Consider the following 19,393-nt stretch of genomic DNA (forward strand, 5'->3'; position numbering starts at 1 on the left):
TCATTTAGAAAAAACGTGATCTGGCATTAAATTGGTGGTTTTGAGATAAAATAAATTTGCGTGAAAAATGGGGTTATTTTTGTGGATTTAAATACTTTGTTCTATAGGCGTAAACAGAAGAAATTGCTTACTTGTTTCGCTTATCTGAGTTTAGCTTCAAAAAAATTAGCCATGTACAATACCATTTATCTCGTACTACACACCATTTTTTCTTAATCCGAGACACCTTTTCCTCTTGTTAACACAGGCGATATTACCTTCACAATAGATTCAGCTTATCCTGTCAATTATGGCGTCTTTATTCTGTTAATTTAAGCTAAAACAGATGGCAAAAAACCCTAGCTTTGCGTAGTGTTAGAACTCATGGAAAAGACCTCTCCGGGAATTGTCTTTTCGCATGATTTTTGAGTGTATACCGGTTTACTCACTGAGAGAAATTCGAGAAAGGTAAAATAACATTCCGGAAATGTTAATTTAACCCTGCATTATTTATCCGAATTCGGTGTAAATATTATGCTTTTTAGGTGTATTATGGGTTAAAGTTACCCTTTTTCATGTTAATTTAACACTTAAAAAGGTGTAAAATGAACATTAAAAAATGTTGATATATTTTTACACCTAAAAATGGTAAAGTTACGAGGAAAACAAGTTAATCGCACCCTCTTTTTTTCTCAGTGCTACCGGTAGAAGAAGAAAACCATTTTGAAATAGAACATTTCTTAACGAATCTTAGAATGTTACAGCACAAACAAGTTTACAGACAAATAAAAAGTAAATTCGAGAAAGATGAGTCATTTACGGGTGTTTTACCAATTCACAATCGATGGAAACCAATGCTGCCGGATTGAAAGTTTCAAGGACTTTTAAAAAAATCCCTATTAAGGCAAATCGGTTAAGAAACAGGCCATTCAATATGATTTAATTTTGTGCCTTCGAGAATCCGATATCGAAATGTTTTTCGGTCATACAGTGAGTGTCAATAGTTTGTTGCCTAATGGATGTTTGAGAAATCAAGTGAAAAAAATGATAGAAAAAAATACTTTTCCAAATTTTTCTTTTTGCAGATGAGTTCCTTGTAATCCGTAGATATTATTTATAGTTTTCAAAAAAAAATAATTAATTTTATTTCATATCAAAAATAATTGTTTTCCAAAAGTTGGTCATTTTTGAAAAATCAAAAGTTTGTTGCCTCATTAAAAAAACTAATTCAAAATGGTGAAAACGTGCAACCAACTTTATGTAAACCGGTTACATTTTGAGCTTATGTCATTTGATAGGCAAATGGTGGATTTGTACATTTTTAAGGCTGTCAATGGTAAATATATAGGTGTAAAAGTGATGATAAATAACAAGAAATAATCAATTTTTTGATAATTCATAATTTAGGTTATAATGGCAAATTACAAAAAGTTGAAAGGTGGGATATTGTCCAGAGATACTGCTGGAAGGAATCGGCGTCGCTTAATTGCCAAATTTTATGGAAATTCATGAAAAGTTATACATAAAATGGTCAAATATTATAGTTATGAGGCACGAGTACATCTGAAAAACGCTACTGGTAGACCCAGGGTTTCGACTCAGAAAGTCGATAACTGCATTCTAGGTATCTCTGATAGTAACCCCATGATGTTTGCTTCAAAAATTCAAAGTCGGCTGGTTACAGAAGGCATACAGGCTTCAAAACCAACCGCAATTTAATGAAAGTGGTAAGAATAATTACTTGGTTTGCAGGTTTCCATTGGTAAACAAAACCAATCTGGTTAAAAGGTTGTAAATTCACTTGGAGCATGCTAAAAACGTAAAAATACAACCTCTTACGCAGTTTGGTTTTGCTTACCAATGGAATCTTGCGAGCCAAGTACCTATTCTTATATTTTCTTTCATTTTGAGTTTGATTTTCGAAGCATTTGAAGCCTGTATGCCTTCTGTAACCAGCCGACTTTGAATTTTTGAAGCAAACATCATGGGGTTACTATCAGAGATACCTAGAATGCGGTTATCGACTTTCTAAGTCGAAACCCTGGGTCTACCAGTAGCGTTTTTCAGATCTACTTGTGCCTCATAACTATAATATTTGACCATTTTATGTATAACTTTTCATGAATTTCCATAAAATTTGGCAATTAAGCGACGCCGATTCCTTCCAGCAGTATCTCTGGACAATATCCCACCTTTCAACTTTTTGTAATTTGCCATTATAACCTAAATTATGAATTATCAAAAAACTGATTATTTCTTGTTATTTATCATCACTTTTACACCTATATATTTACCATTGACAGCCTTAAAAATGTACAAATCCACCATTTGCCTATCAAATGACATAAGCTCAAAATGTAACCGGTTTACATAAAGTTGGTTGCACGTTTTCACCATTTTGAATTAGTTTTTTTAATGAGGCAACAAACTTTTGATTTTTCAAAAATGACCAACTTTTGGAAAACAATTATTTTTGATATGAAATAAAATTAATTATTTTTTTTTGAAAACTATAAATAATATCTACGGATTACAAGGAACTCATCTGCAAAAAGAAAAATTTGGAAAAGTATTTTTTTCTATCATTTTTTTCACTTGATTTCTCAAACATCCATTAGGCAACAAACTATTGACACTCACTGTAGGTGTCTCTATGAAGGAAATATTCACTTTGATTACCTTCAAATCATATTCGAAAATGAAAAAATAGGAGCCGCATTCCAAATAAACGAAAAAATGGCTTTAGAGGAGAAAAAGAGAGTGAAGAGAAAAAGGAAAAAAATACTGTCCTAGAAAACGCTGATTTATGGGAAAGGGGGTCATTCAAGACCGAAAGACGGTACCTCTTACCATTTGGCCTTTAGCCGTATCACAAGCTTTCGGAGGAATAATAATGATTTTTGAAAAATATTCGAGAAAGATACATCACTGACGAGTGCTTTACCGACTCATTACCAATTAAGTCCGATGCAGCCTGTGGTTGGGCATTTCAAAACCTTTTAAAAGAAGATCCAAATTTAAGCAAATCGGTTCATAAATAGGCTCTCCAAGGTGGTTTTTTCAAAAATTCGATATTGAAATGCTTTTCGGGCATAGATGTCTAAGGACGAAATATTCGCATTGACTACCTCCAAAACATATTCGAAAATAAAAAAAAATAGGACGCTTTTTCGAAAATTTAACGTAATAAACTTAGTTTTCGGGGGGTGGGGGGGGGGTGAGGTAAGGGAGTTTTTGGAGAGGAACGGGGGTGCTAGAGATCAGAAGTGGATATCTCTTGGCACTTTGTGTGTAACAGTGTCACAAATTTTCAAAGAAACAAAAAAGATTTTTGAAAAAATATTCGAGAAAGATGCATCACACAATAGTCCTTTACCGATTCATTATCGATCAAGTTCGATGCAGCTGGGTTGCAAATTCCAAATCCTTTCAGAGAAATCCAAATTTAAGCAAATTGGTTGAGAAATAGGCTTTTAAAATTGGCTTAAGATTGACCACCGAAAATCCGATATTGAAATCTTTTTTGGCCATATTCGAACATATTCGAAAACGGAAAAAAATTTTACGAGCCATTTTTGACCTATACCAAAACACAGTTTTGGAAGGGAATGGAGTTTTTGGAGAAGTAGGGGGTTACCGAAAACCAGAAGTCGATATCTCTTACCGTTTAAGTTCAAGCAGTAATAAAGTGTAACGTAGTGCTTAGAAACTATTGAAAGATTAAAAAAAAATGGCATTCACGATTGAAATTATTTTTCTCTTAAAGTTAGTCCAAGCAGCAGTTTTTACAGAATTTGGGTCAACATGAATTTTTTGAATTGTTCTATTTGAAAACACGTAATTTTCAATTTTGTAAGCTGCAGATTTATAAATATTTGAAGAGTTACTACTGAATTATTCAGTATTTGAGGTTAGCAATCTTCATTTTTTATCGAATAATTTTGCAATAAATAGAAAATATTTTTCTTCAAAATAAAGTTTAAGTTAAAAACATCTTTCTTTTTCTATCATATAAAGGGAAAAAGGGAATTATTTGAAAATTGTTTTTGACATTGACATTTGAGGTTATGTACTCTTAAAGAGTATTCCATAGAATAACTTTATAGCGCTTAAAGCAGCATTGAGATGTGTGATTTTTAATTATTTATTCCATTTGTTTTACAAATTTAATAGTTTATAAATTAAAAAATAATTTGAAGATTTTACTACTATTTCGCATATCTTGATATTTGAAGTTATAATTTGTTAAAAAGCTCATTTAATTTGTGTCTAAACATCAGAATATATATATTTTTAAATATATAGGGGCCTCTCGACATTTCATTTTTCCATACGTTTTTGCATAGAGGCACTGAAGACTATTGGCAAGTTTTTTCCTAAAGAGAATTAACTTATCAGTCTGCTATATTTCGAAATTGTACATTAAAAGCTATCTAAAAATACATATTTCATAATGTTCGCTGAAATAATACAAGAACTACGAGCAAACTTGTTTAAGTCGCGGTGCAATATCTGCAAAATTTTTAGAAGGAAAAGTGAAAAATAGCTTCACTTTTATTAGGCTTGTAGGGCCGCTGTTATGACTAAGAAATGACGAACTAGCTCTTTGCAAACAAAGAGAAAATTTGCGTTGTTTGAAGGTTCACTCTGTGCGAACCATGCCAACATTCCCCTAACAGGTTATGCATTTTAGTTGTTAAAGTTATATGTATTGACATTGACATTTAAGGTTATGTATCTCTCAAAGTGAGCCTAAAAAGCAAGTTTTTCATAAAAATAACTAATTCATCAGTTTTAACTATTAGAGGTTAATAAATATAAAGAAAATGTTTACTACTAAATTTTATGGTTAGATTTAGCGGATTTAGCACTTTTACGAAATATGTTTGAGGTTATATTTGATCCTAGGTTTTCGTTTTAGTCTCTCAGCTTTTCAAAGCGACCCCTGTGGGTGTTTTGCTTTAATATGCCAGAGTGATGCACAACATAGAGGAATTAAATTAGCATAACAAATCCTCCATGAATAGTATTAGTAGTTTGGGGTTCAATAACCACATTAACAAAACATTTTATATTGTCTGCAAATAAAATCAATAGAATTAAAAAGGAAATTTATGTTGTGTTTTGCAAACAAATGAATAAATTTAATTAGATATAAAGTTTAATTGTTTTATTGCTGTATATTCGGAAAAGAAACTTTAATACCGAATTTATAATTAAATTTTTTGTTGATTTATTTTTGCTTAAAATGTAATTATTGAGTTTATTTTTTTTTAGTCAAATGAATTATGGAGTTTGATTCAATTTTTTTTTGTTACGCTTCGTGCAATGTTCTTTGGGAGTGAAAGAATTGGGACATTTCTCTCCTCGCAAAATTTTCAACAGTTTGTTAGAATATTTACATAAATTTTGATACTTTTCCTGTGTGAGATTCTATTTTTGGTTTAGTGTAAAAATCAATAAATTGACCTAAATAATTTATTAAGATGCGTATGGCCAATTTCATTTTTATGAAAAGTGACAATTTCTTAGAAGACGGATAATAAGAGATATTTCTGAAATGTCAAGATCAATATTACAATCTCTTTGTTCACAGTGATTCACAATGAAGAGATGTTCTAAAAATATTTTTAGATATTCTTTGGGGATAAATCAGGCGTAAGGAAGAAAATGGAAAATATTTTCTTGATTTTTATTCAACTGTTTGGGGTGTTTTGGCTTGAGTTTATGCTTCATGGTGAATTTTTGATTAATTCTATTTTCTTTTTTGTGGCTGAAACAATACATTTCCCAGGAGAGATTGGAATAATGGTGGAAATTCGATCCAAAAAATGTCTTACTCTTCTTATTTCTTTGTTAGTTTTTCTGGGAATATGTGCGTGGGACAAGAAAAATATTTCCTTAGGATTCTATGTACATCGAAATATGATAATCAAGAATGTTTGCTGTAGAATTAACCATTTGGGGACGGATAGTTAATGGATAGGGAATTCTTGAGAATGTCATGTTCTCTTCAAGGAGAAAATACTTCTATTGTTTTTCAGCTATTCCTGAAATTTGCTATAAGAGTATTTTTGGGAGAAATTACGAGTCTGACGATGGTATTTGTTCTTTTAGAATGTTCTGAGGGAGTTGGAGTTCAAGAAACCTCAATTGGATGAATTGGTACACACAGCAGAAACCCTAAAGACTGACGCAAATCGTCTTCAGCTTCAGAGTAAAGGTAAGTGAGAATATTTTATTGCATTGTCTTTTTTTTTAAAGCCCCCAAAACCACTGAAAAGCTTGGTGAATTATATCAACAGAAAGTTAATTGAATTTCCCCATTATTCCCCTTTTGGATGGATTTATTGCGAAAATATGCATTCAAAAGGAATGCAAATGAGAAAATGCTGGAGGGCGTTGAAAATTTACCGAGAGACACCCAGACTTTATATATATTCGTGTTGAGATTTTTCGTATGGTTTGGGTGATAGAGGTGATTAAAATGAAAATGACATGAGAAAAGTTTTTCAACCCTTGTAGCAGTATAATTGAAGATTGTGTTCATTGTAATGTTAAAATACATTAAATATGATTATATACCGATTTATTTACACGTATTATATTTAAGTGCATTTTGGGGTAGGGAAGAAGTTGAAATATTGGAAATAGTAGTGGATTAATGCTATTGAGAAGGGGTTTCGTTTGATCTGAAATGACACTTAGGGGGAACTGGGGCAGTAGTAATCTGGGGTAGTTGTAACCACTGTGATTTTTTTCATTAATTTTAAGACTCCAGAGGATAAAACCCATAAGCATTCATAGATACCATGGGGATGTATGTCCACAGATAAATTGGTCAATAAAATCCTAATATACTTTAAAAATAAAAATCATTTTCCTGAAAATGTTGATATTTCGATTATTTTGATCATTTGGATTTCCACCTGGAAATTAAAAATTGTGTAAAATAATCGAAATGTAGCAATACCAGTTCTTTCCTACATCTTTTAGGATTATATTAATGCATTTACTAGAGAAATTGAGATTCTCATTATTTCAAAAGAATTAATAATTGGTCAGAAAACAGCATTTGGGGTAGATGTAACCAGGCAATTTCAATTTCACAAAATGAGTAGGTAAAAGAGCGGGAAATTGACCTTCATACGAAATATCTATAATTCATAGATTACGAAAAAAAATGGTGGCACTGTGTTCAATAAAAAGTCACATGGTGTCAAAATATGGGGAAAATCCATTGAAAAATGTCTTTGATATGCATGCTTTTAGTTTTTTTGCTATTTTAATTATTCTTTGTAAAAAGTGTCGTGATTTTTTGAAAAATATACAGTCTTTATATATCTCTTAAGTAATTAAAATAATCGAAAGTGGTGCAAAGTTAATTTCAAGGGTGGGAAAAAAGGTGTTTACTTCCTCCCCAGAAAGTGGTTACTTCTACCCCAGGTATTTTGTGAAAAGAGAAAAATGCACAGGGACACAAATTTTATTTTTATGGAAAACTCAATTGTTTTCCAGCATCCGCATTACCCTCGACGAATTGCCTATACCCAAGGGTAAAACATGAGCTAAGAAATATTTTCCAAAAAATCACGGTGTCCTTGGAAAATCACCTCAAATTCGCATGTATCGAAAATGGTTACATGTGCCCCAGTCTCCCCTATATTGAAATTATGCGATTGCAATCAAAGGGATTCGAGTGAGGGGTAATTCATAAGAACAAAAATTATATCCTATTTTCGTTTCTAAGGAACATGGATAACATGATGTTTTTTTCGCCGTTTATGTTACTAACTTTATGAATCTTGCGATTCTACAATTTTGTTATATTCCTGCTAATAGCAGTACATTAGAAACCCATTTTAGAAACCCGTGTTTCTAGAAACATCTCTCCGCAAAGGAGTTACTTCACGCATTCAGGATTTTGTGCTTTACGTTATGATTTGAACATGTTAAAACAATAGCACCACTAACGCTAACACAAGAAAATGTTAGTGTTCTAAAAATTTGAAAAGAAGTACGACGTTAAGCTTTAATAACAAATTGCTTAAGCGTGACAATTGCAACGTTAAAATTAAGCATGAAGTGTGGCTTAAATAAATGCGCAGACTCTAAAATTCTTAATCTCATCCTACACATTAAAAAAAAATATTACAACGATAATCGTCGTTTTGTCTTTTTATCACATTTTTTGTTGTTAATTTGCACTTTAGTAAAATGTGTAATATATAATGTGTAATAGTGTAAATTTTGTGTAATGGTGAACTGTGTCATTGAACGGTAAAATAAGCAACTGATTAAATACAATTGTGTACGTTTCGTTACACATTTTGTGTAAAATGTCGTAGATTATAAAGAAAATGTGTATAAATTACACAAATTTAGAACCACACAAAACACATTTTTACTGTGTAATTATCTTAAAATGTATATCTAACTGTTCTCAGTAATGCTAATTTAGTTGCTTTCCTAAATAAAATTTATTACTTACTCAAAGTTTAAAAACTCGTTCATCAGAATTGACATTCCAGAATAATGATAAAACACTTTTCTTTCTCTTAAACCTTTAAGAACAGTTGATTCACTGGTTACCCAAAACCAATTTTTGGCTCTCTTGTGCATAATGGCGTAACCGGCGCTACGATCAATTGCTGGTAATCGTCGCTAATTGAGGACCCGTCCCCAATCGATCCTGTTATGCGCCACTTTTCTCCAATTCCGCGTTACTAATGAGCTGGCGTACTGGGTCCACGTCGTTGGTCCATGGAAGCTTGGTCGGGCTCGTTTCCTCAAATCATAGAGTCGGCCCCTAAAGACTTTCTACACAGAAAAAAAAATTTTTGTAAAATTGTTCGTAAATGTTTGTAAAATCCTTTGGCAGACTTACGAAATGCTCGTGAATCGTATTATAACCCACAAACAAGTTCGTAAAATTTTGTACTTTTTTTTCACAAACATTGTTCGTAAAATGATCATTTGACGAACATGTTTTGTAGTTTTACAAACATTTGTTCGTAAATGAACACTTTTTGTGTGTTCGTAAAATTTTGTCATTTGTTCGTATTTGTTCGTAAATTTTTGTTTGCCTGGCAAAAATTTACGAACTAATACGAACAAATGACAAAATTTTACGAACATTTTTTTATGTGTTTACGAACATTTACGAACAAATGTTTGTAAAAGTACAAAAAATGTTCGTCAAGTGTTTGTGAAAAAAGTACAATATTTTACGAACTTGTTTGTGGGTTGAATAATTCATGAGCATTTCGTAAGACCTCCATAGGATTTCACAAACATTTACGAACAATTTTACAAAATATTTTTTTCATATTCTAGTTTGTTTAAAAAATAAGTTTTTCCTTGAGTGCAATGTGTAAAATACAAGCAATACCAAAAAAACACATTTATGTTCTTACGTCCGCCGCCGTCCTACGATTGATAACCAAATCCTAAGGCTTAGTGGAAAAACAGTACAAAAACTTCCAAATCGTAAAGCTTTTTCATGTAAAACTTTTCGCGTAAAAAAATCAACTTTTGCACTACCACTTTCTAAAATTTTCATTTTTCGTGTTTGATGAAAAGAAAGGTGTGAGTTGAGAGAAGAGCAATAAGAACAAAAAGCTCATGGAATAGTTCAAAGGTGTGCAAGAAGTATGCTAAATAAAAACGTATACTCTATTTTTCATGCTGGAGTTGGATGTTTTGAAGTAACGAAAGTCTCGTGTTTATACCCTTTTTTGGGGGATGGTGAGTGAGAGAGAGGTTGTGTGAGATGTTTTAATTAAAAAGTCACATCAGGTTGACGATAATCTGCAACAAGTTTTTGTGGTTGAACTTCATCCGTTTTATTTATGCTATCCCCTAAAGAAAGGTCTTGAAGTGCATAAATACTCGGTGCAATTATTAACTCTCATGCATGAGGGTTTTATGTCTCTTGTACTTCATTATCAGCTCTAACAGAGTGCATCGTTGGTGTTTGTGAGACACAAAAATATATATCGCTTTAAAGTCCTTAATGGAATTTTATCACCCTTATTGCATTGATTGTCGTGAAAATGTCTTGGGAAGAAAGAGGAAAAAGAGTGTAAATGATTCAGTTGTATGAGAAGTCACAGAAAAAAAGAAGAAATAAAAAATCTTATAAAGTGTTGAGAAAATTGTTCTATCACAGATGTGACAGAGTGAGAAACCAAAATAAGAGATAAGCTTTTCTAAATTGTTTCCATTTGGAAAATTAAATTTCACTCTCCATACATATATAAAAAGAAAAAAAAGAAAATAAAAGAGATTTTCACTGTGAAAATTGCAACCAATAAAATCCTACAACTGTATAATGCTTCTTTAGCACTTTTTTTCCAACGTCGTCTTTCTTTATTTTCCACGCTCTCATGAACTTTCAAGTGGTTTTTCCTACCACAATATTCCATGTCTATATTATGATTCACTTCGTGTCTCTATGATAAACGTGAAACATGCTGCAGAATAATAATTATAGGGTGGATAATTAGTGAAGGAGCCTCTTGAGAGAAAGCTCAAATTCCACACTTTAATCCATATTGCACCTATCTAGTGAGTTCTCATAGTAAAAGCTCCGTGCAATAAGCTTTTGAAATGCTCTCAGAGATACGATGAGGAAATCGATTTTCTTCTCCAGTCAGATGCACTCAGGAATTTTCTATTTTCTCACATGTCATTTGATTAATTATCATACATAGAGTGAGAGAGAGATAGGTTAATCATAAATCATACTTGAGAGCTTTACACTCTTGTGCAATGTAATGTTTTGTACTTCCTTTGATGTCATTTTTCATTCAGACATGATGGAAATTAAAGGATCTTAAAATATCATTAAAGGTGTGCTCTGAAACAATTTGAGAGATTGATGTGTTTTATGGCGTCTACACATTATTAGAAATTTCTTTAAAAAATGCTTTTTTAAAGAAAAGTTTCCCTATCCTAAGAAATTATTTGTCTTCAACTTTTATTTATTTATGTTTATATTTATTTAGGTTTATAATGCCCAGCGCACAATAAAATTTGTTATTGTTTTGAAAAAGAGCTTTGGATCATATATTGAGTGCTATAAAAGCTCTTCGAAGTCATGTTTCATATGTAAAATTTTTGGGTAATTTTAATTTTCCTTTATGTCTTGCCAGTTGCATAACGCTCAGCCTATAGATTTCACATTGTTCTTCATTTAGTTGTATTTTCACTCAGTGCTTGATTTTATGACTGAAATGCAAAAAAAACAATTTCTTTTATTATTTAATTTGTGGAAAACTGCAATTAGTTGGCTCTTGCTTCAATTACCAGTTGAATTTTAACGCATTCTTGGGCTTGCAATAAAACTTTTACCTCTCAGTTATTAAGGGGTTACGTGGATCACGAAGAGTAAAAAACGGAATATTTTTGCTAAATTTATTTTTCAGCAAAGTAAAAATATTTATTTTGAGGAAGCATATGAAAGTACGATATTTGAAGTATATTTTTTAATTTTTTTATTAAAAAAAACATTTTGTAAATTCAGCCATTGACACCTAAGGAAGCATTACTGTGAGTTGGTTTACCTGAAGTCAAAGAAAAAAATTTATAACTCGACCAAAATTCGAAAATGATATTTAAATTATTAAAATCTCTCTTAAGAGTGCTTATGAGAATTTAGGAAAGTACCTACACTGAGAGAAATCCAAAAAAGTTAAAACATTCTGGTAATGTTAATTTTACCCTGCACTATTGATCCGAAATCGGTGTAAATTGTAAATATTATGCTTTTTAGGTGTATTAGGGGTTAAAGTTACCCTTTTTCATGTTAATTTTACCCTTGAATAGGTGTAAAATTAACATTAAAAAAAGTTGATATATTTTTACACCTAAAAAGTGTTAAAGTTATGAAGAAAAAAGTTAATCGCACCCCCGTTTTTTCTGAGTGTAGTTTATACCGAAAAGAATATTTCGTAAAATTGTTCGTCAATATTTCGTCGGTTGCCTCAGCAACTGTGCTAACTGCATCTGCTTTGTGTCTGCATTCGTTACAAACGCCGCGCAGCGATGCATTGCTTACAACGAATGCTGACACAAAGCAAATGCACTTAGCACAGTTGCTGAGGCAACCGACGATTTGTGAATTCCCAACTGCGGACTTACAAAATGCTCGTAATCGTATTGTCTGACTAAAATTTACGAACAAATGACAAAATTTTACGAACATTTACAAGCAAATGTTTGTAGAATAACAAAAAGTTTTCGTCAAATACTCATATTACTAACCATTTTGTGACTACAAACACGGACTTTTTAATGAGTTATCCCTTTAATGGCGAATGGGACACCGGTGTCCCAAAAATAAAAACTAATTCTTCAGATTATTTGGGAGACAAAATAACTTTCAATAGTCAAAAAAAAAATATTTTTGGTTTTCAGACATCGGTTTCCCACTCTTCCTTAAAGGGTTATACGATTTACGAGCATTTCGTAAGTCCTCATTAGGAATTTACAAACGTTTACGCACAATTTTACAAATTATTTTATTTAAATTATTTTTATTATGTCAAGTGATCGCGAGGAGCCACATAATAATATTTTTTTTCTTTCCTCTTCTCCTTGGGAGAATTTGAGTGAATAACAAACCTATCAACTGTTCCTCTCATTCAACCAGATCCTCCCTCTGGTTTGTAAGCAGTACGTTCTTATGCCGGGTTCAGACTGGAGGTTTAGACCAGTTCACGTAGGTCTTAGAAATCTAAATAACAAGTTATTTTATTGATTTTTCCAGGGACCTTTCGACATTTAATTTTTTTATACGTTTTTGCATAGATGCACTGAAGACTATTGGCAAGTTTTATCCTAAAGAAAATTGACTTACCAATCTGATATATTTCGAAATCGTGCATTAAAAGCTATCTAAAAATACATATTTCATAATGTTCGCCGAAATAATACAAGAACTACGAGCAAATTTGTTTAAGTCGCGGTGCAATATCTGCAAAATTTTTACAAAGAAAAGTGAAAAATAGCTTCACTTTTTATTAGGTTTGATAGTTCCCTGGATTTTTCAATATCTAATGGAACATTTGTCATTAATAATCAATCCTAAACAACTATTTTCTAAAAAATCGTGCCTCGAGTAAGAGAACTTAAGCCAGATGGCTGCCTTAGGTCTGAAACTCATATTACTCGTCCGAGTTAAGTTACTAACTAACTTTCACACTCGTCCGTTTCTTAAATTCTCTCTATTAGCGATTGCCGTTAAATTTCATACTAGGGGTATCAAACCCTAACCGCATATGCGTGCAATGATGTCGTCCCATCATCACACAGGGGTAGGCCATCTCCATCGATGAAGAGATGACATCAAAGGATGTTAAATTGTCAAATGACAGCCGAGTTTGGCAGTCGACAAGTCTGAGTATTACAAATGGAAGTTGGGAAAGATTGAAAATGAGATTACAATAAAATCAATTTAATTAGTAATTAGGGGAAAGCGGACTACCTTCGAACAACTTTAGCTTTGTATAACTCAATTTTTTTCTATGTTCTTTAAGAATTTAAATCATGTTTTTTTCAGAGAATTTGAAGCATTTGACCAGCAAAAATGCAATATTGTAATGGGTCAAGTTCATTAAAAACATAGGGGGAAGTGGGGCACCTTTGAAAGTGGGGCACCTTTAAAATTGGGATTTTTATCTTATGTTTAAGTGCAACTGAACCATATCATAATGTAATTTAGCTTCTGAATCTGTTTTTGCATCTAAATTTATAGGGCCTTGACAGACCTGAGGATAAACAGAGAGACGGCTTTTACGAGCCGTCGTACGGCTTACGGCCAAGTGATGGATTATATTCGAAATCGTGGTTAGACATAATTTCCATCATTTTCCACTAAAAGTCGTGTCTCGGCTTAAGTCGTAAGTGTGTCTAGGGCAATATCATGAGAAGGTTAAATTTTATTAAAAATAAAAGAGGTGAAAAATCCCAATTTCAAAGGTGCCTGACTTTCACAGGTGTCCCACTTTCAGAGGTGCCCCACTTCCCCCTATAGAAAAAATGAATCGTTCGAAGTTTGGGTCATCCGGAGATAACGCATTTTCCCCTATACATCAAATAATTAATAAAAAGTTTTAGGAACTTTAGAACAACATTACGTTGTTCCATTTCGAGTCGTACTGTGCACAATATGAAGAAACTCTTAATTATTATTGCCTTAAATTCGATCGTCCTAATCTTCCGTTTGTCCAATCAAACCCTTCTAAGTGCCATCAATAACTTTTAATGATTCTCAATTGATATATTAAATCAAACCCACCTTTTGCAAATTACCTAAAGTTTGAACAATCTCATCCCCCAGAATTGTGGTACTTTTCCGAAAACCCCATTCTGACTGTGTCTGCGGAGAGGAATCCCATATGAAGAACTAAAAGCTCAATTATAGTTTGTTTTACTTTCCCTGGGCATTTTTTTTCTGTCCACATTGACTTCCTAACCACTTTTCTTTCTTTTCTGATTCCAATTTAATGGGTTTTATTTCACCAGTTGGTGGTTTTTGTGTTATATTGTTTTTTGTGCTTTTTGTTTTCTGGTAATGTCCTAATCGACTTAATGTTTATCTTTCCTGGTGCTGGGTTGTTTGAAGAATGAAAAAAAGAAGAAGAAATAAGAGGAACAACGTAACCAAACACATAACATTTGTGGTTAATACTGTGGGGTTGTATGGGACAAGAGAGAGAGCGAGAGACAGGGAAAATGGAAAGTTTTTGGGAGGAAGAAAAGTTTTGTAAAATGCTTTTCTTTCATGAAAAAGTCTGAAAATAATAAAAAAAAGAGCGAAGTCGTGGGGGTAGAAAAAGCAACAAAAAGTTTCCATATTTATAGTCTTTGGGATATCCTCTGAAAGTCATTGTTCTTGCACTCCAACTAGTAGTGTTTGTGTGGCAAAAAAGAATGTCAGCAATTGGTTTTTCGTCCTGAGCTGAAGAGGTATGGAGAAAATGTGGAAAAAGAGGAAGAAGTGACGATGCCCGGAAAAGCTTCCAACTTATGACACAAAACATCATAATATTAAGGAAGTTGTGTTGAGACTGTGAGTGAGTGTTTCTCGTTTTGGAGGGGTAGTTTGGAAACAAACGTACAACTAACTGGGATATTGGTCTTATCTGCCAGGAACCAGATACACAAAAAGCTAGACGACATTAATGGTGTTTGCACTTCTGTTGAAATTATTTTGAGTGTGTGTGTGTGTGAAAATGGGAAATTTTCGATATGAAACATTTTATTCATTTTCTCTAGTATTTTCATTTCACACTTGAGGCTTTTCTTTTTCCACGCTACAAGGTATTAGAGTCATGTGAAAATTTATTTTATTGCATTTTGTCGGCAAGAGGATTTTCACAGGTGGATTTAAATACATTCCATGGAGCTTTTCTACTTCTTGGGTCTATGTACAATTTTATGTCTGAAAGAAGTTATAAATCGACATTGCGAGCTTTTTACCTTATATAAGTAAAAGCTTTTAGTTGCAGATTGTGAATTTTTAAATAAATTGCAGAATGTATTTCAACAGAGAATATGGAAGATTTTCCAACTAACGAAATCGTTCACTATTTGCTTAATTGCTTTCTCTATCTTCTGTGGATTTTCCGCCTTAAGCTCTGTTGATCATCTCGTAAGGGGATCTCATCGAAAATGAGTATTTTCGAGGGATGTTCAAGAGGTTTTGTTTTTTGTTGTGGTGGGACCTACAACAACCCTCCATGAAAATTCTAGCTATCGTGATGTTCTCAAATTTCTCTGTCTCATTTTACCACCCTCAATTTTCATGCAATATTTTCTACAGCCTAAAATTTTGGTATACAATATAAATTGGAAATGGTGTGGAAGGGAGTATTATACTTCTCAAAAGAAAATTGCTATTATACCCGGAATGTAAAAGTGGAGTAGACTAATTGGGGGGATTCTCTATAAGAAAATTTTATACACTTAAAATAGAAAGTAATCATTAAATAAATTATTACACTTGAAAATAATTGAATAATCAATTGTATTGGGAGAAAAAGAAAATTGGGGTTGAAAAAAGCTGTGAAAGAAATGAATTTCATTGTTTACATAATAATTTGTAAGATATACCATTAAATTTGGTGAAGGAGACGCATGGGGAGACGTAAATGATATTCTTATTGATTTTGATATTGTGTGCATGTTTAGTTTGATTTTCGTGAAAATTACCTTTTCTTGTGTATTACCACCACCCAATATTCCAACACTTTCCTGGCACAATGTCTATGAAGGTTTGAGTGATTTGGCAGAATGTCTAAAGAACAGATAAATGCAAGGTGTTTTGACGATAACCTGTGTTATTTTTTTTTTTTCAAAAATAACCCTTTTTTTATTTGGATAGGGGGAAGTGGAACACCTTTAAAAGTGGGGTACCTTCGAAATTGGGATTTTTCTCCTATGTTTAAGTGGAACTTAGCCATTGTACAATCAAGTACCTGGACAAATTGGTGTCCCGTGAGTGGCTGAAGTGGCTGGATATATGTGGCAGTGGTCTGAAAATATACCTGGACAAATTGGTGTCCCGTGAGTGGCTGAAGTGGCTGGATATATGTGGCAGTGGTCTGAAAATATACCTGGACAAATTGGTGTCCCGTGAGTGGCTGAAGTGGCTGGATATATGTGGCAGTGGTCTGAAAATATACCTGGACAAATTGGTGTCCCGTGAGTGGCTGAAGTGGCTGGATATATGTGGCAGTGGTCTGAAAATATACCTGGACAAATTGGTGTCCCGTGAGTGGCTGAAGTGGCTGGATATATGTGGCAGTGGTCTGAAAATATACCTGGACAAATTGGTGTCCCGTGAGTGGCTGAAGTGGCTGGATATATGTGGCAGTGGTCTGAAAATATACCTGGACAAATTGGTGTCCCGTGAGTGGCTGAAGTGGCTGGATATATGTGGCAGTGGTCTGAAAATATACCTGGACAAATTGGTGTCCCGTGAGTGGCTGAAGTGGCTGGATATATGTGGCAGTGGTCTGAAAATATACCTGGACAAATTGGTGTCCCGTGAGTGGCTGAATCTGGGTCGGAGGAATCAAAAAATCCTCAAACAGTTGATGGAGAATTCTCCTTGGGGTGACCTTCACTACCACGTTTTCTTGTGCCAATTGCACGCGGCGGACTTCTTCTTTCACCTTCCCAATCAAAGTAGAGGCTTGCTCTTAAATGGACTGTTTGGACTCAGCGGTTGACGTGATAAACCCTCTCAATAATGGTGATTACTCACTAACAACTCGATGAGGCTTTTAATTCACTTTTTATTAGAAAAAATCACAATTTGATGCACTTCGATGGGGATTCCTTGACAGCTTAACGAAAAGTGACGGCTAAAAAATTCTCGTTGTTCTTCGTTCGTAGACACAGTCGGTTTCTATGTTTTTTTTGTGCACTGTAGGTTGGGACATTTTTGGCGCAATTGCTCAGTGCAGGAAATTGCGCCAACATGCTGGGGAGGGGCTATTCTGAGGGTGATAATCCCTCGATCGGGAGCTTAGCAAGTTTTTGCACGGCTCTGGTGTATAACCCTCTGTTGGTCCTCACAGTGACCACACGGCACCTACCATCATGACCAGGATGAATCTTTTCTATGATTCCCATAGGCCAACAATTTGACAATGACATATCGTCGCAGAGCAACACAACGTCCCCCACCTGAAGATTTCTCGATTCCTGATGCCATCTTGATCTTTTCTGCAAGGTATGCAGGTACTCTACTCGCCACCGGTCTGCAAAGTGCTGAAGAAGCTTTTGACACAGTTGCCATCGCGAGATTGAGTTAGGGGACACAGTCATAAAGTTCTTATCTGGAAGGGCATTCAACGGCCGACCTACTAGGAAATGCCCTGGGGTTAGCGCCGACGCCTCATTTGGGTCTTCGGATAGTGGCGTTATGGGTCTGCTGTTGAGTATTGCCTCTATTTGGGCGATTATGGTGGTCAACTCTTCAAAACTCAAAATAGTTTGACCAATTTCTCTGGTGAGATGAAACTTCAGCGCCTTGATAACGGCTTCGTAAAGACCCCCATGATGCGGTGATCTAGGAGGTGCAAAGTGCCACGTGATCCCCTTTGCTGTTGCTACTTGTAGGATAGTCGCATCTGAATGCAAGGCTTTAAAAAGATCCGAGAGAACTGTGCTGGCTCCGCGAAAGTTGGTTGCATTATCACAGTATATATCACTCGGAGCCGAACGTCGTGCCACGAATCTACGTAACGCTGCAACAAATCCCTCTGTGGTAAGCGTGCCAACCACCTCCAAATGGACGGCCTTCGTTGAAAAACAAACAAATGCACATATGTATGTCTTATATGAGACGCCGCCACGCTTATAGCCGGGACGCGTTAGCACAGGACCGCAAAAATCCACCCCACAAGTACTGAATGGTGCCACATGGGTTAACCGTCCTTCAGGCAGGTCTCCCAAAATCTGATTTTCAAGTCTGGGGCGTGTTTTGCAACAGGTAACACATGTTCTCACCACCTTTCTCGTCAAGTTTCTTCCTCCTAAAGGCCAGAATGTTTGCCTAAGGGTCGCAAGCAAGAGTTGCGGCCCCGCGTGCATATTCTCCGTATGAGTGTGTGCGGCAATTATTGTAGCAAGATGGCACTTGGGGAGCAGCATTGGATGCCGGACATCATATGGTTCAGCGGACTTAGACAGTCTTCCACCTACCCGAATAATTCCATGCTCATCCAAGAATGGAGTGAGCTGACGAATATTGACATATTTTCTACCTTTGTATAGAGATCCGTCACTGATAGCCATTTTCTCTTCGGCAAGGTGTCGTGCCTGTGCAAAAGAGACAAGTTTGCGTTCTGCGTTCTGAATCTCGATATGAGATAGAGGACCCTTGGTGCGAGCTTGTGGTTTAGTTAGGAAACGTATGATGTACGCTAGGATATGCTTGATTCTTGTGAAATTGTTTGTGAGGGTGAGAAGGAATTCTATGGGATGTGTTTCAGGGAGGGTTTGCGAGAGAGCTGGTGCATCCATAGCAACAATTATCGGATCTCTTGGCCAGTTACTGCCGGACTTAGTTAAAAAATCTGGACCGTTCCACCAGAGCTGCGAACCTTTTAGGTCTTTGGGAGACATGCCGCGCGATATTATGTCAGCAGGGTTTGAATCACCAGAAACATGCTGCCACCTCGTCACGTCCGTCAAATTAAGTATTTCAGTGATTCTGGCTGATGTGAAAATGTCGAGTCGGACTTTATTTGATCGGATTTGTCCGAGAACAATCATGGAGTCTGTCCAAAGGTAGTATTCATTAAATGTCATTGCGTCTTTGATTTTCTGAAGAAGTTTTGCGCCTAGCAGCGCTGCACAGAGCTCTAGCTTGGGTATAGTAACGGGTTGAACAGGT

General features: G+C 34.6%; 1 protein-coding gene across 5 annotated transcripts in view; it reads left to right on the forward strand.

Annotated features, from left to right (window-relative positions):
• Nucleotides 1–19,393, forward strand: part of LOC129809717 (dystrophin, isoforms A/C/F/G/H) — a 462,658-nt gene that overhangs the window by 64,196 nt on the left and 379,069 nt on the right. For all 5 annotated transcript variants that reach the window (XM_055859751.1, XM_055859755.1, XM_055859752.1 and 2 more), the window contains exon 8: nucleotides 6,097–6,202. In XM_055859751.1, coding sequence (XP_055715726.1) covers nucleotides 6,097–6,202 — 106 coding nt within the window. The remainder of the gene's footprint in view (nucleotides 1–6,096; nucleotides 6,203–19,393) is intronic.

This window comes from Phlebotomus papatasi, chromosome 1 (assembly GCF_024763615.1).
Source record: "Phlebotomus papatasi isolate M1 chromosome 1, Ppap_2.1, whole genome shotgun sequence".
NCBI lineage: Eukaryota > Metazoa > Arthropoda > Insecta > Diptera > Psychodidae > Phlebotomus > Phlebotomus papatasi.